Source organism: Triticum urartu, chromosome 6A (genome assembly GCF_056163025.1).
Source record: "Triticum urartu cultivar PI428250 chromosome 6A, HENAU_Tu73, whole genome shotgun sequence".
NCBI classification, from domain to species: Eukaryota; Viridiplantae; Streptophyta; class Magnoliopsida; order Poales; family Poaceae; genus Triticum; species Triticum urartu.
The window spans coordinates 603,881,328-603,902,249 of NC_141878.1; the positions used below are offsets into that span (position 1 = coordinate 603,881,328).

At 45.1% G+C, this 20,922-nt stretch overlaps 3 protein-coding genes and 1 long non-coding RNA gene across 5 annotated transcripts; 2 read left to right on the forward strand and 2 right to left on the reverse strand.

Annotated features, from left to right (window-relative positions):
- Positions 1–4,719: 4,719 nt before the first annotated feature.
- LOC147967189 (uncharacterized) lies at positions 4,720–5,674 on the reverse strand. Its single transcript, XR_015607909.1, has 3 exons — positions 5,538–5,674; positions 5,032–5,160; positions 4,720–4,935 (listed from the first exon to the last, which is right to left on the reverse strand). It is a non-coding gene; the product is annotated as an uncharacterized LOC147967189 (long non-coding RNA).
- Positions 5,187–7,414, forward strand: LOC147967190 (uncharacterized). Its single transcript, XM_087527519.1, has 2 exons — positions 5,187–5,747; positions 5,861–7,414. Exons 1-2 carry the CDS (start codon positions 5,507–5,509, stop codon positions 6,022–6,024), a joined length of 405 nt encoding a protein of 134 aa, XP_087383645.1. The 5' UTR covers positions 5,187–5,506; the 3' UTR covers positions 6,025–7,414.
- Positions 5,671–10,562, reverse strand: LOC147967191 (uncharacterized). 2 transcript variants are annotated; one of them, XR_015607908.1, is made up of 8 exons: positions 10,135–10,562; positions 9,787–9,969; positions 9,282–9,682; positions 8,727–8,921; positions 8,507–8,563; positions 7,662–7,706; positions 7,458–7,586; positions 5,671–5,806 (listed from the first exon to the last, which is right to left on the reverse strand). XR_015607908.1 is itself a non-coding variant. In XM_087527518.1 (7 exons), the coding sequence occupies exons 3-6, from the start codon at positions 9,298–9,300 to the stop codon at positions 7,528–7,530; spliced, it is 330 nt and encodes a 109-aa protein (XP_087383644.1). In that variant the 5' UTR covers positions 9,301–9,682; positions 9,787–9,969; positions 10,135–10,562; the 3' UTR covers positions 5,671–5,806; positions 7,458–7,527. The 2 variants fall into 2 exon arrangements, 1 of the variants encoding a protein (XP_087383644.1); XM_087527518.1 differs by lacking the exon at positions 7,662–7,706.
- Positions 10,563–11,365: 803 nt separating this feature from the next.
- On the forward strand, positions 11,366–12,420 carry LOC147967192 (uncharacterized). The gene is made up of 2 exons (XM_087531066.1): positions 11,366–11,459; positions 11,702–12,420. Exons 1-2 carry the CDS (start codon positions 11,366–11,368, stop codon positions 12,418–12,420), a joined length of 813 nt encoding a protein of 270 aa, XP_087387192.1.
- Positions 12,421–20,922: the final 8,502 nt, after the last annotated feature.

Consider the following 20,922-nt stretch of genomic DNA (forward strand, 5'->3'; position numbering starts at 1 on the left):
ATCCTTTTTGCTCATTTTGGCAAAAGAAAATAACAATTTACTGATCAAACACTAGTGAGAGGATGCTCATTTGCTAACATCCCAAGGATCGTCAATTATGTCATCGAGTCGCCACCGGCCCAGATGGTCACACTTGAGGAATTCTGTTGCACATGTCCCAACTTCTAGCATGAATTTATCTGCAATTACTGCTAAAATCTCCTATAACTTGAGCAACACTTGTCTTGGTGATTCAATAATTCGAATGTACATGCGTCCCTGGTTTTTGCACTTTTGTTCAAACCTTGCTAGTATAGATGTCTTGTATTCCTCAACGATGGCTCTCCATTTATTTAACCGCATATACCGATGTGGGAGTGGATTTAGGGCACGCAAGTGCGGGGGCACGCAGTTTGTGGGCCGTTGATCTGCGTGGAAATTCGCAACATTGGTTATGTATACACACAGTTTCAGTGTCATTTATGTATGTAATTCATTTGTATATCAAGCCGATATACATGTCGTTGTGGGGCATGATACCTGTTCGTGTGGCACTTAAAAACAAAAAACGGGAAGATAGGAATAAATATAGAACGGAAGAACGATTCATTCACTAACCCATTGTTGTGTTCTTATTCTTACTAGATGACCTGGTTGCGCCAATGGCGCCAGAAGCCAGTTAGAAGCAATGTTAGTAGTGAGTACGCGGGAGATATAGCTGGAAATATAATGCAATATGGATTGTAATACAGATAGTAGAATGACTTGGATTGGTGTACAGAAATACATATATAGTCAACCTCACAACTTATTTAGGCATCTTCTTAGTAAATTGGTCTTCAGAGGGTGTGAACGTATGAATAAGCAGTGTCAATGTTGGATAATGCTTGCATGGTACATTTCCATAGGCACTTGAAGGCCTCTAAAAGGTGATGGTTCCACAGCTAAACCATCTGGAACAGCCCGTATAGTTATTATCTCCGGAATATCTTTGCATTCATTTGTCCATATGGCACACTTGTAGAACCAAATATCAAGGGAACCACCAATATGGTAGTTGTTATTCTCTAGAATGCAATAAGGCCTAGGGTGTCTTCTATTATAGCTGGGTTGTAGAACTCGGTTGATAGTTCTGTTGCGCCCCTAGCGCAAAAGGCAAGAGCGAACCAATCATTCAAACCATGCAAGTGAGAGTTCTTAGAGATTGATAATAAGATCCTTCAAGCGGGAAATAGATACTCCATACATAGCACTATATATTAGTACATTGCATGATAGCATGATAGCCCAAAACAAAGTTACGAGGTCAATTCATGATAGCTTATCTACATTGATTTTAGAAAGCAAGCGATACAGGCAGACATACATCATATAATAGCCCTTTTCTTTTAGCTCGTGGTTTTTTTTTATCTCTTGCTGGTAGGCAAGACCAAGACATGCAGTCGTTGACATTAAGCAAAGTCATCGTTGCATGTTATCATCAGTACCGAAAATGACCTCATCGCCTAAGCAGCTCTTTATGGTAGGCGTGTTCGGTGGGCTGTCATTGGTGAAAGCACAAATGTCTTTCATATCATCGAATTCATCATCTAATCCCAAGAATACTTGTTTATTTTCTTTAGAATGTCTTCGGGTTGTAAAGTTGTATCGTCAAGGTGCTCTGCGACATTTCTTGCTTGCGAGAGAGTATGGTTCATATTATTGTCTTATTTCCAGTTAAACTAATTGCAATGAAGTCTTGAAGTATTTTGTTGTAAGAGGCTTCCATGTATTTAAGAGCTTCGGTTTCAAGCCGATCTTCAGCTTCTTCCAGTTCTCAGTAGACATATGTGAATATTGATTCTTTTGCAAGTCCATTCTTTAGTTGGTACTCAGATGGATAGAACTCAATGGTGCCTCCCGGCCAACCGTTCTTGCCTTGTGTGTTCATCTACTGATTGACCAACTGATTATAGAGAAGCAAAAGTCTCTGAAATTGCCATTGTCAGCAATTAGTTTCCTTTCTTTTTTCGATGTAGGAGGGAATGAAAGGACAAAACCGATAAACCAGAAACAGATTACAATGACCAAATTACTAATCTTGAAACCAACAGGGAAGAACCTTTGGGATGCCGGATCCCATATCACATTTATTCAGCTACAAAATCTATTAACCTAAGATGAACATACGTCAGTGGCAGCATAACCTCTAAACTAAATAAGAACTTGACTATGAACAAAGCGAAAATGGTGATATTGTCCCAAAAGTTCAATCTAATGCACTCAAATGGGTGAGCCTATGGAGAAAATAGGTCCGGCCATACTACTGTTATATAGGCACGGGCCATAGAACTAAGGGCATCTCCAACGTGGACCCTCAAACCGCTCGCGTATGTTTGGACCGCATAGTCCGGACGTGGTGTGCCTTCCGACACGGTCTTGTATCGGTCCGTTGAGCGGTCCGGACCATGTTTTCCCCGTAAATCATAACCAAGCGTGGGGGGTTTTGCGGGATTCCGACATAGACACGTCTGACTCTTACACCCATGGCCCACCCAAAAGGAAGGCGGAGCCCGCGTTTTTGTACCTGCCCACCCTGTTTCCACGACAAAATCCCCACTCTCTTTCGCCGCTCTCGACCCAATTCCCGCCTTTTTCTCCCACTCTCTTCCTCCCTCCCGCCGCTGACGCATGGAACATGACGAGAGGATGTCAGAGTTGGAGGTGGCGGAGGTGCAGGAGGATCCCAGCATCACCCTCGCTTGGAAGATCATATCGGCGATGCGGCAAAATCATCGCGTCAAAGCGAAGGACGCAAAGGAGAAGAAGCTCAAGCGAAAAGCCGACAGAGGGGCGTGTTGATGGCTTCTGTGGCGGTGGGCGTGCTTATCGTGGACATGGTGGAGGTCGCGGCAAGGGCCGCAGAGCTCGGATGGTGTCGCCCGCCGTCCAGACGGCGCCATGTACAATGTGACGCCACCTTGAGTGTGAGCGTGGAGGCTTGGATTGCTGGTCCAACAGGGAAGAATTTCTTGCGTGGACTGCCGGACTGATATCTTTTGTGATTGGGCATGTAAAAACTCTAAACATACTTGCCTCTTTTTGGTTGTGATCCGGTGGGCGCTATGGATTGGACTTCATTTGACTTTGAAATTGCCCTATAGAGAAACTCCAACACGACGGCCCAAACGGGTGCGCGCTTTGTCCGCTTTTGTTCATTTGGGTTGGCCACCCTGTTTTCGATTTTGGTTGGCAGTGCGCCCAAGCGCCGAGCTATATTTGCCAGCGTGACCAGCTTGGCGCCGTTTTCAACAAATACACACACATTTTGCATAGTTTCACAAGCAAACAAATATAGCATAGTTCAACAACCCAAATAAAATATATCATAGTTTCACACGAAGGAGCTGCCCGAGGCCGCGGTGGCGACTTCGTGTCGGGGTGGGGGTGGGAAATTGCAGTGGCCCGGCGGCGATGTGGGAGGCAACGTCATGCGGGGGAGGTGTGTGGGCTCGGACTGCTAGCAGGGGCACTGGAACTGGGCGGCGATGGGGTGGGGCAGGCGAGGGCTTGCTGTCAATAGGGGTGGAAGCGCGTCACGCGCGCCCGCTTCGTGTCCGCACCGACGCAAATGAGGCCCAATTTGGGCCAGGAATGGGTCAGTAGACGGACGAAAAGCGTACACGCGTTCGTTTGGGTTGGCGCGTTGGGCCGACTTTTCTGTCGGCAGCAGACCCAAACGGACACACACGGATAAAATGGATCGGCGTGTTAGAGTTGCTCTTACCTGCGACATATACATGATAGTATTGGATGGCCGCTCCCTTCATCAGTGTTTGTGGACTGGTTCCTACCGCGGACAGATGACGAACCAAATTTACTAAAGATGCCGTAACATACAAACCAACAAGTGGCATGACATGTGCAAACACCTGTCCTCTTGGACCCCACCGCTTAATAACACATTTCCTATATTGTCCATTTACTAAAGAATTGCTTTCCCTTGCCTTATCCGCAGCGGACGCTCCAAGGTGCCATTATTCCACTGAACTGAGCTCCATGAGAGATGATTCCACAAGGTGAGGTCCGCCGTGAGGGGGCGTGGTCGCGGCCAGCGACATGAGGGAGCAGCCGCGGCCAGCGCTGCCTGACTCCGACGCGCCCAAGCCCCGGCCAAGGCCCTTCTCCTCCTGGACCGACCAGATCCCTGGGAGAAGGTGGGGAACTGCAGGGCATACGGCCGGCTGGGTGAAGCGCCGCTTCGCCCGTGATGCCGCAGGAGGGTCATGCAGACACACATCAAGACAGCGTACATCACCACGGCGGCCGCCGTCTCAAATAAGATAAAAACTAACTTAGAACTTTTTGTGAGCCCGTTGCTACTATGCTAATAGCCAAGTTTGAAGGGCAGTGTGGATACTTCGCTGAGTGATTCAACACTGGAGTACTAATTAGTAGCACTAATTAGCTGCTGGGACTGCTCCAATCATCAAGCTGGTTATATTCTACAAAATACTTTTGAGTATTTTTCCAGTTAAATCACGGATGATTTGAGTTCATATATTCCTGGATTTTCTCTAGTCGCAGGGTCACGCATATGCTATATATCCTGACATATGCACTTCCTTAGAATTGTTGATACGTATGTATCATGGCTAGCACCCGTCGTTGGCCTACTTGGAGAACAAATTAGCATTTTAACACAAGGGCATCACACAATTAGTTACAAAATCCAAATACAAAAACTATGCTAGGTCTGCAATTTTTTTCATGAATCACCTGAGTTCACTGCACTTTCTGCGCAGTAGCAACCTGAAGCCAAAAGAACACAAAACTGTATAAACGAAAAATAAAAACATGTCCACATGCCAAATAACTTTGAAAGCCTGAGTCCTACCGCAACAGTTCAAACAGTCAATAGTAAGAAACGAAGTACAAAAATGGATTAGTTGGCATTTCCTCCATATGGCGAATTGCCTAAAAAGAGAGCAGTAGGTATAATGATGAGTGTTACTTTTTTGTGCAACCACCAAAACTTCACCAAGAAAGTAAAATATATTAGGATCATCGTACCTTTATTTTCCCTATAATCCTTGCCCTTCCTTCTAGACTATATGATGGTGGTGCAAGCTAGCTAGCATCTTCGGATTAGTCCATCCAAAAAGAACACCAAAAGTAACTATTGGATTGATTGTATTATCCCTGAAACACCATTATCACAAATTCAGTTAGAGCTTAATAATAAATAGAAGTGCAAGGCTTGCTTATCGCACTTGACTCATAGGCCTTATCTAATCCCTTTCCAAAGCAAACCATCTATCTATTCGAAATAGGCAAGAGGTAGGAAAAAATGCTATATACCAAAGAGTCATAGTGAGAAAAGCATTTGGTAGGATTATCATTGTCTTCTCATTTAATTCCCCAGCTACCAGCCTAACACTGAAGGTTGCACTGCAACTACTAGGTTCCAAGTTCAATATGGAAATTTGCAGAAAATTTAGGCTGAACTTTTTATTAAAAATAAAACCCAGTCAGCATAGGATAAGAAATGCCTAGTGCAATCTTAATCATGTGGTTACCATTGTTGATTGTTTGCAGGAAGCTCAAAGGAAGCAAGACTTCAACAAAAATCTCTGAATGCATTCCAAGCTTCTGCAAGGCGTACGTCATTTCAAAGGGCAAATTGTCATTCGTGCACTCTACACCTGATGCCTTCCAAACACCCAAGACCATATCTTCTTCAACTGTTTCTTCTCCTAGCTCCGGAAGCCTTTCCACTACGCCCTCAGGTAATACTCATGTCTGCATTTGATTTTGGTTTCTGAAATTTTTTTATTACACCTATCAACTGAATACAAACAAAAAAAGTGTATTAGAGTGTTACTAACTATTCTGTCTACAGCAGAGTGGGCTGACAGAAATGGAACGTCAGCTGTATTATTCCGCCAGTCATCTCTGCCATCGCAGCGTGATCACACACTCGTAAATATAAACAGGTCAATCCTGAAGCTAGCCCTTCAGGCAGTGCTGGCAGCGGGATCTCTTACCATGCTGATACAACCCTGAAGACAAATTCACAATCAATCACATCAGTAGCGCAGCTCAGTAGCAGCAGCAGTGGGGATTTAGTTTATAGGAGCTTCCGGGGAGATAGCTTCCGAGATATCTCTGATCTACAGGCAGCAGTTTCAGAAACTGCAACAGACCTTGGGCATTCTCATGACCAGGTAGTCGTTTCACCCTGGGCAAAAACATTTCATTCTATTGGGTACAAACTTATTTTTCTTTTAAGATGATGGAAAGGTTCATCTCTAGGCCTCAGCATCATAGGATGCACACTACCAAAGCAAAATATCACTACATGAAAGCCAACATGTTTACCCAAATGAATGTGCAATTTATGATATTTTTTGGCTCAACAGGATGATCTGAAGCTTCAAGTTGAGAGTATGAAGGTCAAACTGTGACATGTATTCTACAGTTGTGGCTATGGACAACTTTTGGCCAGTCTGGTGTATTCTACAGTTGAGGCAATGGAGCACTTTTGACCAGTCTGGTGTATTCTACAGTTGTGGCACTGGAGTAGTCATTATCCACAATACCAGGTATGTTGTTGTTACCATGTATCTATGTAAACATGAATCGTGAGCACTGGATAATAATAGTAATGATATATATACAATGTATATTTTGTTCCAGACTATGCTATGACATTGTGAGCCACATCTATTTTCTGCACATTTTGCTTTGTATTTGAAAAATCCCCCCTCCCTCTTTGCTGCTTGTCATGCTCAGACACCGGCAGATAGGACAAGTAAACCATACAGAATACATGTACATATGAACTGAAATACACTGGGCATCCTAAAGCTAACATGGAAAAATAATGAAACAACCTGAAAGAATGAATGCAGCAAATGCAAAAGCATATAATAATGGTCTATGAAAACCTAGCTGTTTTTTGGGGACAAGAATCAGTTATTTGTAGTTCCCTAATTCTGGAGCTATGTGTGAACAAGGCCAGACGACTAAAGTATCAAAAGCTAGCTAAGGACTCATCAACAGATTTTTCTTGTGCTGGCTATATGTCTCAAACGAATAATAGGCAAAGGGTGTACCTATGAACAGACGTAAGCAGACACCATATAAATAGCTAACAGCATCACACGACAACTCGATCACACATCAAGATGGATTGATGGAAATGGGAAGATAAAGTATGCTCTTGCAGTAGAACCAAGTGTAATAATGATTATAAGCACAGGTATGTACATTTGAACAAATAGAAGATTAAGAAAGGGGAACATGCATCAAAAAAAGCTTTTGAAAAGTAGTAGTAATTTCACCTCTGTAACAGAGAAAGTACAATTAGTTGGCTTTTCCTACTGATGGCTAATTGCCTGAATAAAAAATGAGTACTAGGTATAATGATGGTGTTATTTTCGTTTGCAAGCACCAAAACTTCGCCAAAAAGTTAAAATATATTGGGAGCATTGTACCTTTATTTTCCCTATAATCCTTGCCCTTGCTTCTCGACTATATGATGGCAATGCGAGCTAGCCAGCGTCTTCATATTACTCCATCCAAAAAGCACACCAAAGTTAACAGTTGGATTGATTGTATTATCTCTGAAATGCCATTATCAGAAATTTAGTTGACGCTTAATAGTAAATAGAAGTGCCGGGCTTGCTTATCAAACTTACTTAGGACTTATGGGCCTTATCTAATTCCTCTCCAAAGCAAACCATCTTTCTATGCGAAATAGGCAATAGATGTGAGCAAAAAAACGCTATATACCAAAGACTACATGGCAATCTAAACTGAAGTGCTGCTCACAACAAACCGAATATGATAACATGTTGTTGCCCGCTCTAATAATATATAAGGTGTTGGAAAGGAGGGGGTCTATTTTATTTATACAGTTTAGTTTAGTGATTTGGTAAAAAATAAGGGCATGTCCAAACCAGACATGCACGAGAGCCTCAAATCCATTGAGTCACTTTGGTTAGATCATAATGAGCAGAAATGAAAAATAGTGGCAAATTCAGCAAAAGGAAAAACAAGTTTTGCATCTACACAATAGTGAAGTAAGTTAACGAGCTAAATTAGTGGACCTAGCACATATCTGATTCACTCTACACTGTAGGCTTACATAGCATCATAGTAATCTCCACTCATAGGAAACCAAAAAAATTGAAGATTAAGATTTGCATATGGTAAATGAAGGAATAAAGCCATACGTGTTCATCGCATCGTGTTGCAAAACCAGAAAAGTAAAACCAAACCCCCTCTCCCAGAGCCTCTTCCCTATGATTTTCTTAGACACCATGGGAATGATTGTGGCAGAAGTTTGGAGCTAGCTTGGAGAGGGACACCATGGCACATTGAAAAGGAGAGGCTCTTTGCACAGCAAAACAGCCCAGTGCGCTCGGCGGGCATGGTTGCGGAAGGAAGAGGAGTACAAAATCATGGCATGTGCTCTACTACACAGTAAAAAAACAAAAATGCAGGAACAGGCGTGACTGTGTTCAAGAGAGAGATAATTCACCTTGGTCTTCTTGATCAAATTCTTCCTCAAAATTCTTCTTATAGTCTTGACAGGTAACTAAAAGTTGAGGAATCAAAATAAGATTATCAGAGAACCAGAGAATCTAGTAAAAACTGAGAAAAAAGATGCAGACGTAGGTGGGCAGCCTAGATCGGAAAGGAGTGGGAAGTGAAGGGGAGGAGGGGAGAAGCAAAGGTGGGAGGAGTGATATGCCTTCTACCTGTCAACGCGTGGCTGCAGAGGGTCGCTTGCCTATGCCCCTCGCCAGCGTTGCCATGGCCCTGTCCAGATCGCAGATCGATCGGAGAAACCCGGGTGGCCGCCATCTCCCCAGTCCTGTCTTTCCTGGACGTGCCTGTCGGGCCCTTCCCCTCCATCGGGGTCGCTGCCAGTCTGGTCGACACCCCACAGGCCGCTACAATGAGAGCCAATAGGGTTGTAAATGAGGCCAGTGAAGCCTAAGTGCTACCAAGGGCTGCAAGCTAATCGACCACAAGCTTAAACAAGAAAGGCACTTGAAGATTTTTACCCTGGTGTTCATTATAAACAGAAATGGTCAGGCGACAACGCTCAAACCTTCAGGTTACAATTTTCATGTTTTCAATTCATTATTAGCACATATCATAACAGCAAGTGCGGTAATCTTTCCTTTGATTTAAGAATGATGGTAGCTGATTGTTTGAGATCTTGTAGAGCAATCAAACAAGAACATATTGCCCATTTAAAAAGAAATACACATCCAACAAATAAGATGTATGAATCTATCACATAATACCTATCCATCTCCAAACCATCACTCTCCTCAGGTTGGGATCCTATCGAATCAATCAACCTCCATAAGAGGCCACTTCCACAAGCCCAGAAGAGCAAGAAATCTTCCACAGTCATGAGATCACCATAATCATTTAATCAGACAACATAAACAAGAGAGAGATGAGGATGGGTGGAACGCAACTTATAGGTCAGGGTGGAAGAAATCGCTTGCACCCGTGGCGGCGAGGAGGAGCTTTAGTAGGAGACCTGAATGTCGGCTGCCCAGGGTCCCCCAAGAAACACCGCCGTAGAAGCTACCCCTCCCTGCCAAACCGTCCGGCAGCGAACGCCATGGAGGTCACATGTTCCTCGAGATCCCCCCGGCAACGAGCGTCATCTTCTGAACTTAATCAAAGGAAAATGCTGCATCGAGAGAAAAACAGTAAATAATCACAACCTGAAGGAAATCAAATCAAGGAAGAGTGTGCTTGTCACAAATGAGTAATAAAGAGAGAAATATATTTCACCTATGGCTTTAACCATCGATCTGGCCTTGGCGATGTTGTCCATGGAGAGAAGCACATAGAAAGAGGGATGAGATGACGGGGGCATCGCTATAGCCACCGCAAGATCCTTGATTGCCCCGAGGTCTACTATGTCTTCCCTAGGGAGAAAGAGACCCAGCCAACAACTTGCAGCAAGATTAGCACCTGCAAATAAAAATTGGACCACGCTATAAACCGCCTAGTCAAACCACAAAGGGGAAAAATGGAAAAGAAAAATCAGGGGAAAAAACATAGCATTAGGGAGGAGAAAGGGCAATAGGAGACGTGGGGATGCAGCCCGGATGAGAGGATGGCATCTAGGGTTTTTACCTCCTGCTCTTATCCCCTGGCCAGTCAGGGCTCACAACGCACACATGGCTGCTCCTTCCCCCACCTCCATTCCTCACCTCAACTGCATAGGCTACAAATCGTCCTCCGCAACCTGGGGCGATGCCCAACGAGGAGAGCGGCAGAGGCCGGTATGGAAGGGGAAGAGAAGGGGCTCGTGGCAGGGGTGGGGATGGAGGAAGGACAGGGCGGCGGCGCGGTGTTCCTCGCCGCTGCACCCCATCTCTACCGGAGCGCAGTCCCCGCTGCTCTTCTCTGGCACGGATCCACCGCCCATGTGCGTCTTCTTTGGTGGCGGCGCCGCCGGAGAGAAAAGTGAAGGAGGGGAGGCGGCGGAGGGGAGCGGGGCTCACGGGGCGAGGTGCGGAGGAAGCGAGGAGGCTGCTGCGGGATTGGCTCATGGGATAGGGTTGCTTTTACCCAGATCGCGATTGGCGAGCACGCGATGTAGACATCAGGTACCAAAAGATGAAGTAAACTCACCTGCCATCCTGCCATCCTCTCCAGAATCAGGAATTAAAGTGAAAAAAAGCAGACGCTGACCAGCCGCCAGCAGCCAAAAAACGACTATAGGAGATCGATCGGGTGGACCAAGACGTCGCGCGCGAGCGATGCCACTAGAACGGCGGGTACTCTAGGAGGCTTTATATGTTCAATTTCTTATTTCTTGTTTCTTCCTATCTTCCTGTTCCATGAAACATCCACGGGTAAGTCCACTCTGAATCAATCGTTGTATATTAAAGGCCTCGAAGATAAGAACATGAGCGGCAATACGTTGGTAGGAAAAGGGACGGATTTCTTTGACGGGCTTGATTTTCTTATCTAAAGGGCAGAGATCATCTTCTTTCTGTACGGATTGAAGGGCTTCAAACATATGAACGCCCACACAAATATGATGCTCGAAAAATTTACATACTAGTTTCAAAAGGTTTGCTTTCTTTTCAATCTTGTACAGCTGGGAAACATCATTGTTGATGTTGGTCTTTGTTCATTTTTTATTTTTAACCTGGAACTCCTTTTGTGTTTGAGAGAATGAACTGGACGGAGCAGTTACCGATCGAGTAGGTTTGCTAATATAAATACCTGCCACGGGCTATTTCACAGCGATCCGCCGTCAGATCCTTCATCCTCCGAATCTCAAAGCAGAGATCTTTCATCCAGCACAGCCTGCTGGGTTCTAGGAGTACGTACGTACTGCTTCGTGTCTACCTGCATGGCGGTGCAGGAGATTGCCCAATTTTCCAGCCGCTGCCATGGAACCCGACATCAGCTTCTTGTCATCTCCGATACCACCGTTACCGTAACTGCTTACAACAACCCCCTACATTTTGTTCTTAAAGCTTTTTTGGTACTCTCCTCCATAAAAAATATAAGTGTTTAGTTTATTAAAGTAGTGATCTGAACGTTTTTATATTCCTTTACACAGAGAGTACTATATGATCCAGCTTCAAGTCTCAGCTGCAATCCATTTCCCATAATTTCATTCATCATATAGCTAATTTGCTTGGTTATTTTGCAGTTGCTGCCACCCAAACTGGATCTTCAATCTACATCAGCACTAGTTTTGCAGTAATGGCAGCTTATGCACTGTTGCTTATGATAAGTACAAGCAATATCCAAATAGTTGTGATCCCAGCTATCATACTTGTTTTCGTTGGAGCCTTGTGGGGCAAATTCCGGGTCAAAAAGGGAAGTTCGCAGAAGCACATAAACAATCAAATTGCAAATAACATGTGCAGTGGCAGCCAGCAAGCTCAGAGGCTGCTGCCAGTGGTACTTCTATCGTATTGTTTGCAGCTAATCCAGCTCGCCCGTGCACAACCGACCAATGGACAAGAAATTGCAAATTTTGCTCTCTCCCACTCCCTCCTCTTCTCAAGTTCCGCGCTTGGCACAGTGGCAGTGATGATTGTTGCACTGCCAATCAGAGCCAATAAAGGTGTAGCGCAGGTGCGGCAAGCGCTTCACCGGGCATTCACTGTGGCTCTTGTGATAGGGGTGCACACCATGGTTGCAGAATGGATGGAGAAAGACATGTTACTGGCTTGCATGCCAGAACTTATTGTGGCGCTTGCGTGGTTCACTATTAACTTTGATCACGCCGGATGTACCATGCCCGTTGACAAGGTAACTTCACCTAGAGCCACAATCATCGTTCTCACAGCAGCAACTAGTCTGGTGGCATACATGTTTGCATATGTGAACAAGAAGATGGTACTTGGTAATTACTTTTCTTCGATAAAGGCTGAATTTATTGACTCAAAATGAAGCAGCAAGTAGATACAAAATACTATGAGCACACACTCGGCGACTGCATAGCTAAGATGCACACAACCAACAATAACACACACACGCAAAAATAACAAGCCGGCTAATAGCAAAGTCAAACAAGAGCAAAGCTATGCCTAGGCGAGGAAAAAAAAGACCCTGAAACCGTCAACAACGATCGACAAACTGCAACAATGACCACATCCACAACAACAATCCCTTGACACCACAATAACAACGAGATTCTTCAACAACAATACCTTTATGAAGGAAATGACTATCAATCGTCATCGTCACCGGATCCAAGTAGCAAAGGCTAGAATCTAGGTTTTCGCCTTGAAGAATAAGTCCAAACATATCCGTGCAATGCCTTCAACAAGGTAACGTCGTAGAACATCGTCATTACCAGCTATAACCAACTTGGGTCACGCCAAGGATTTTTCACCCCGGAGCTCAAGACAAGGTACTCGAGAAGTACCACCAAATCGAAATCAATCATGTGATATCTCCACCACTTTTTCATGATACCAGCAGTTACATGCACTTGGATATTCCACCGTCGCCACCGCATAACCATACCCTCTGTGTCATGCGGTCGTTCATAGATTGTATCTCATCTTCGAAGGCAAACTGATTAAAGTGAGAACTGCCAAAACTCAAAGGAGCATTTTGACTGCATCTCACAACATCTCCGGTACACGCCGCCCACAACAATCAGCGATTCCGGAGTGAGGAACCCTCACGTAGACCTTTTCATGGTCGCCGCAATCCACAGTCATGGCACCGTAGCAGGCAAGCAACACTACAAGTCGACTGCACGCCGCCGCAGCCAGCTAGCCAGACATGTCGCCACGTTGCATCATGGCCCGGACCCCCAAGTTACAACCCAGATCCAGCCGGTCGGCAGAAGTATTTGTCGGCAGAAGTATCCCCTCTCATTTCTTAACCAGTTTTATGTTTCCATGATTTCAAGTGAACTCCTCCAGATCTACTACATTGCAGTGCTGTATTAGGTTTGCTTTACCAAGTTATTCGTTTGTACTTGTTTTATTAAAGATCGATGCCATGTAACTAGTCAGTCAATCAGTCGTCTTTGTTACTGATGCCATTCTTGCCTGCTTTGATGATGTTTATGCAGTTGTGGTTAATTACTTCTTTTGTGAACAACTTTTTTTGATGAATTATGCTGTATAATTTCCGTGACGCAAATCCCTAGAATTCACAGACACCACATATACTGACATGGATGTAGTAACAATTCACCGCTTTCCGAAAAGTCCGTCACGTCGCTCGAGCAATACTTGTCTGGACTCAACATTACCGGTTAATTAACCTCCAAGAAGAGGGAAAAGGCATCAAACTGTGAAGCTGTGTATAGAGACCAAATGCCATTTTGCCGACACTTTCAGCAAAGATTCGTTTCACCTTTTTTTTTAAAAGGAGAGCACCCCGGCCTCTGCATCAGAACAATGCATACGGTCATATTATTAATAAGCAAATAAGTTCAACTCAGGTCTTGATGTCTCAAACAAAAGAACACAAATGCTCACAAAGAGCAGAAAAATAAAAGTAAAGCCACAACCGGCTGGCAAAAGAAAAGATAGGAAAACTAATTTGCCTATCCTATTACATGACCGCCATCCAAACTGGTTGAAAATAGCCCGTGCTACCATCTCCCATCGGATAGATCCAGTAACCATACGCTCCCTGGCCTCCGTCGGAGTGAGTAGCGACCACATACGGATCAACGCAGTGGCTCGAAAGATGACCTGCAAATAATGAATATTTGTTGTTCTGTTAAAGACCAAATCATTTCTGCAGTTCCAGACTGTCCATAATAAAGCACATACTCCTACGCGAATGTGTCTCGCTGTTTCGGAATCTATCCCGTCAAGCCACGTCCCAAATAACATGCTGATAGTATTCGAAGGAGTAATATTAAAGGCTATGTGAACCGTCTGCCATAATTTTTTTGCCAACGGGCAATCAAGAAAGAGGTGTTTGATGGATTCATCCCGATCACAAAAACTACATCTTGTAGGTCCTGTCCAGTTGCATTTTGCTAAGTTGTCCTTAGTTAAAATAACTTGTTTATGTACAAACCACATAAATACTTTAACTTTCAAAGGTACTTTGACTTTCCAAACATCTTTCGAACTAGGAATAGAGCTAGAATTGATAACATCCAGATACATGGATTTAAGCGTAAACTCTCCATTCCTAGTTAGCTTCTGCACAACTGATCGGACTGTTGAGAAAGCTGAACATCCATCAGTCTACGCACAAGATGGAGCCACGCTTCCCAACGGTTTCCGACTAGCGTCCTCCTGAAGTGAATATTGAGAGGAGTGGACTGAAGAACTGTTGTAATGTAAGCATCTCTTGGTTGAACAATGCTATAAAGTGAAGGATATTGAAGCACGAGAGGTGTTTCCCCTAGCCATGTATCCTCCCAGAATCTCGTACTGGTACCGTTTCCGACAATAAACTTTGTCCTGTTGAAAAAAACTGATTTAACTCTCATCATTCCTTTTCAAAAAGGCGAGTCCGTCGGCCTCACTGTCACCTGGGACAAAGTTTTGGAATGAAGGTACTTATTACGCTGAATCTGCGCCCATGTGGCCTCCGTCTCTACAGATAACTTATACAACCACTTGCTGAGAATGCATCTGTTCTTCCCCTCAAGATTTTCAATACCTAGACCCCCTTGGTCCTTCGGTCGACAAATAATATCCGATTTAGCTAGTCTGTATTTCCGCTTAAGTTCGTCACTCTGCCAGAAGAAGCGGGAGCGGTAGAAGTCCAGCCTTTTCCGAACTCCAACTGGTACCTCGAAAAAGGAGAAGAGAAACATGGGCATACTCAGGAGAACTGAATTAATGAGAATTAATCAGCCTCCGTATGACATCAGCTTGCCCTTCCAGCAGTTCAGTTTCTTCTCAAATCGATCCTCAATGCACTTCCATTCTCTGTTTGTCAGCTTACGATGGTGAATTGGTATACCCAAATACGTGAAAGGTAAAGCCCCCAATTCGTACCCGAACAATTGTTTGTAAGCATCTTGTTCCTCTTTAGCTCTTCCAAAACAGAACAATTCGCTTTTATGGAAGTTAATCTTTAACCCGGTCAATTGTTCAAGTAAGCATAACACCAGCTTCATGTTTCTTGCTTTTGCCAAATCATGCTCCAGCGGCGTACTTTAGGATAGACACACCTCCATCAACTAGATGAGGAACCAGGCTACCTACCTGACCAGCATCCTTAGCCCTTCCTATTAGAATCGTCAACATGTCGACAACTATGTTAAACAAAATAGGGGACATCGGATCTCCTTGTCTCAGACCCTTAGGTGTGTGGAAGTAGTGACCTATGTCATCATTCACTTTAATCCCAATACTCCCTTTTTGCGTAAAAGATTCTACCTAGTGTCTCAAGGCCTTATCAAAACCTATCATACGCAAGGCATATTGAAGAAATGGCCATTTGACTTTATCGTACACTTTCTCGAAATCCACTTTGAAAACAACCCCATCTAGTTTTTTTCGTGTGAATTTCATGGAGCGTTTCATGAAGGACAACAACCCCTTCTAGGATGTTTCTATCCGGCATGAAAGCAATTTGGGACGGCTGCACCACAGAGTGCACAATCTGCGTGAGTCTATTAGTCCCAACCTTGGTGAAAATTTTGAAACTTACGTTAAGAAGACAGATCGGCCCGAACTGCTCAATTCTCACAGCCTCTGTTTTCTTAGGAAGCAAAGTAATCGTTCCAAAATACAGATGAAACAAACTGAAGCTGTCGAGACAATAAATCATGGAACATCGGTATCAAATACCCTTTGATAATATGCCAGCACTTTTTATAAAACTTTGCCAGAAATCCATCCGGCCTTGGAGTTTTATTATTCTTCATCTGTGAAATAGCTTCAAACACCTCTTTCTACGAAAATGGGGCGGTCAAAATATCATTCTCATCCGTAGCAAGTTGAGGAACATCCTCAACCCTCGACTCATCCAAGGATACGAAATTATCCTCCGGAGGCCCAAACAACTGCTTGTAGTAATTGGTTATATATGTATAATTTTAGGTTTTCCTGTCCTAAAATCGTCCCCTCGTCTTGCTCAAGCTGAAAGATTATTTTCTTTCTGTGCTTGTCATTGGCGATCATATGAAAGAATTGAGTGTTAGCGTCCCCTTGGACAACTTTCGAACCTTAGCTCACAATGCCCACTTCAATTCCTCCTCTCGCAAGAGTTCTTTCAATCTCGTCACCGCGTTTACTTTAGCATGTAGCTCTGTGGTCTCTAGAATTGTAGACTCGGCTTTTAAATGTAGGGACTGAATAAGTGTAAGGAGCCTGTCCTTTTCCAGCTTATAAATCCCACTGAGATGCTTAGCCCACCCACGTAAGAAACTTTTTCAGTGCCTTACTTTATTCTAGCATCTTTCAACGGAAGTCCTCCCTCCTGCATCTTTAGCCCATTCCTTGGCTATCAGATCGAAAAACCCTTCTCTTTCAAACCACGCCAATTCGAAAGAAAAGGTATTTTTATTCCGCACATGCGTTGCCTCACCAGAGTCAACCAGCAAAGGGTGTGGTCGGATAATGCGTGCGACAATGCTTGGACTGTTACGAGGGGAAATTTCTGCTCCCATTCGACACTCGCAAGGACTTGATCCAGCTTCTCAAATGTTGGGTTTGGCAAAGTATTAGCCCAAGTGAATTTTCTACCCGAAAGCTCTATCTCTCTCAGATCCAAGCTTTTAATAATGGTATTAAACATAAATGACCACTTGCTGTCAAAATTATCATTGTTCTTTTCCTCTCTACTTCTAATGATATCAAAGTCGCCCCCAACCAAGATTGGAAGCTGCTCAGAGCCGCAAATACGTACAAGATCCACCAAAAATTCTGGTTTGAGTTTCGGCTGTGCAGTGCCATATACCGCCACCAGTGCCCAATTAAACCCATCGGCCTTCGACCTAACCCAAAACTTAACGACGAAATCTCCCATTACCACACTTCGGACTTCCAAGGACTCACATCTAACCCCAAGTAAGATCCTACCTGATCTTCCTCTCGGCCGTAGGCAGTGCCAATCAAAATCGATACCTCCCGATAAAGTACATAGAAACTGTGGAGAGAAATTTTCCCTTCCAGTTTCAGTGAGGGCGATAAAATCCAACCTATGTTCGATAGAAGCATCCGCTAGAAACATTCTTTTAGCCAAGTCTGTTAGACCTCTGCGATTCCAAAAGATTCCTCTCATATTTCATTATGAAATTTTTTAGTAGTACGGTTCCTAGCACTTCTACGCACCGCCGAAGCTGGATAAATCTTATGCTTCCATTTGCATTTAGGCTTGTTTTGATCCTCCACCCGGTCCTCACAACCGGGCTCCGTGGACCTAACTGCTTGAGCCTCGATAGGGGTAAAGTCCCTTAGGGATATAGAACCATCCTCCTCCTCTGTCTTAGGAAGGGATGGGGCAAGATCCGCACAAAAATTATCAAGCACCCTGACTCCCAACGCATCTATGTCGGAATCGTTCATAGGTTTGACCGCTGCTAAGTTTCGAATCAGTTCTAAAGCGTGTTCTGCTTCAAGATCTAGGATATCATTAACGGATTTAGAGATTTCACTATCATTACTACCTAGTGAAACTCCTGACTGATTTGCATTATGAATAATCTCATCATTGAAAAAATGCAGAATTAAATTGGAAGTCTTGACTGACATACCAGTAGTGACCTCAATGTCACGAAGCTTGGCCGCCCGCATGGCGCACCTCAGCTGCATGTCATCAACATCCGGCTGATCCTGGAGGCGGAAGCTAATCCGTCGTCCCTCAGATGCAGGATCCGGAATCCCTCCAAAAGCGATGATCTACTCCCGAGTGGCCCCGTTTGGGGTAAGGCCTCCAGCCCCACCCCCAACGCACAGCCGGGCTGCAACACCCGGAGAAGCGCCAAGAGCTGTCGCAAGCATCGGTGAGGTACCCAACCCACCGGCGTCATCTGCCGGCATCCGGCGCCCGGGGATGCAGCGAGGGGCGCCCCCTCCAAAGGCGCGCTAGGGGAAGTGGGTGCGGGGGCCGCCTGCCCATGCTCCCCACCCGACCCGGCCCTTCGACTGGAGGGTGATGCGGCCACCACGGCCGGCGCCGCCTGGATTAACACTTGCTGCTCAGCGGGCGTCGGCCAGCTCCCGGAGCCCGTGGACGCCGTAGGAGCGGCCCCCCTGACCGCCACAGGTGACGTAGGAGCCGAGGCCGCCTGCCCGGGTCTCTCTCCCAAACCGGTCCCATGACCGAACCGCGACTCAGACATTACCGCACCCGGCAACATCGGAGTCCTCACCCGTGGCGAAACAACAGGAGGAGTGTGTGTACGAGGGGTCGCCTGCCCATGATCCTCTCCCCCCTCGATCGGAGTCATCACAATGACAATAGCATCCAATCACCCATCCACAGCGCCATGTGCCTCTGCAATGTGCAGGGGAGGGAGCGTGCGCTCTAGCACATCATCACACTCGACCCGATCGCTCCAAAGTCTGGGAGGAGCAGAAGCTGGCTCAAACGAACCAAATCTCAGAGTGCTCATAGGCATAGTAGATGATGGTGCAGGCCCATTTCCGGGCGTCTGTGAGGCGGAACCCGGACCGTTGGACAACTCTCGCCCATCATCCTCCACTCTCGCCTCCTTATTACCCGAACCATCATCCTTATCATGCATATCCACATCAGTCCCAGCCAGAGCCTCAACGAAAAGCTCGGCGTCCTCAAACCCAATCTAAAGGTTGTATATCTGGCCCCTATGTGTCCACTTAACCACGTCTGGCACAAACTCAATGTCCAGGATACTCACCAGCAATCTGGACACCCCGTGAGCTCGGGTAAAGGCCATATCCACCCTCTCAGTTTTCCCGACCAGAATGCCCAAGCTAGCAGCGACCCGAGCATCCTGCAGCGGCTTCGATGGAGCCCCCGAGAATCATAACCAAACCTGAGTGAGAGGCTTGCCCTATGGCTCTACCTTCTTCCACTCATGAAACTCGACACTAGTTGAAAACGGGCCTATTGTCCCGGTTCGTAAGGGCCTTTTGTCCCGGTTCCTGAACCGGGACTAAAGGGTCGTTACTAATGCCCTGACCCTTTAGTCCCGGTTCAAACTAGAACCGGGACAGATGGGCCTCCACGTGGCCTGTGCGCCGAGCCCAGGCAGGAGGGCCTTTGGTCCCGGTTGGTGGCACCAACCGGGACAAATAGGCATCCACGCGTCAGCATTTCTGTGGCTGGGGTTTTTGTTTTTCTTAAAGGGGGGGGGGGTTGGGGGTTTTGGAGGGTTAATTTAGGTATTTCATATATTGTGGTAGCTAGCTAGTTAATAGAGAGAAGTGTCCTCTCTTATGTCCGTGCTTGGTCGACGCTACGTACGTACTATACATACATATAGAGAGGACTAGACACCCTAGCTAGCTAGTAAGCAAACGAAGGAAACAGAAGATCGTCATGAACATATATGCATACAGAGAGAAGTGATATATCAACCACCTCTCCTTCTCCGAGAGATTGGTCGAACAACAAGTTCTCATATATCTATCCGACACTACCGGCTACATATATACAATAATTATCTCTTACAAATATAATCTCCTAAACTACGAACGCATGGTCCACATAGTATTCTCCGTCTTCAGCGATCACGTGGTCAAGAAAGAATGGCGCCAATTCCTCTTGAATTGCTCGCATGCGATCTGGTGCTAGGTGTTCATCCCGCATCCGAAACATCTAATTTGAAGAAGGGGGTCAATACATTTATATATGAACGAATGAAACTCAACACAAATGATGGTAATAAAATAAAATTGTGAATATTGTTATTTACGCACTTCATATTGTTCGTCAGAGTAGCTCCGCTCACAGGTCGTGTGGCGGATGGACTCGCAAACGTAGTATCCACAGAAATCATTCCCTTGTTCCTGCCACAACCACTTTACAAGAAATAGAGGTCAATCAAACTGATAAGCAAGAATGCCAAATGGTATTGATGAAACTAGCGCTTGAATCACCAGGAGATGCGCGAAACATGCTACTGTAGTACTTACTTTCGGGTGTCTAAATTCCAGCTTCTTCGGCAGTCCCGGAGCTTTTCTGGTGAATTTTATCCAAACCCTGCCAGACAAAGAAAACAATTACTTGATATCAGAAATGAACAAAGTTGCTGATATGGTGGATAATGATCGATTTAACTTACTTCTTGAGCATTTGAGTCATGTCCGCATACTCCTGGGGATCTTTTTGTTTAGAGTCCAAGACAGTTACTACTCCCTGCTCAAGCTTAATCTCTAGGAGAATATAGTGGTACCTGCACACGCGTGCATTAACTCATCAATTACATTACTATAACCTTGACTAATATATAAGGGAAACCGAATATGCACAAGACAGTAACACTCACTTGAAGTTGTAAGGAAAGAGTATTATATCTTTGTTTTCATT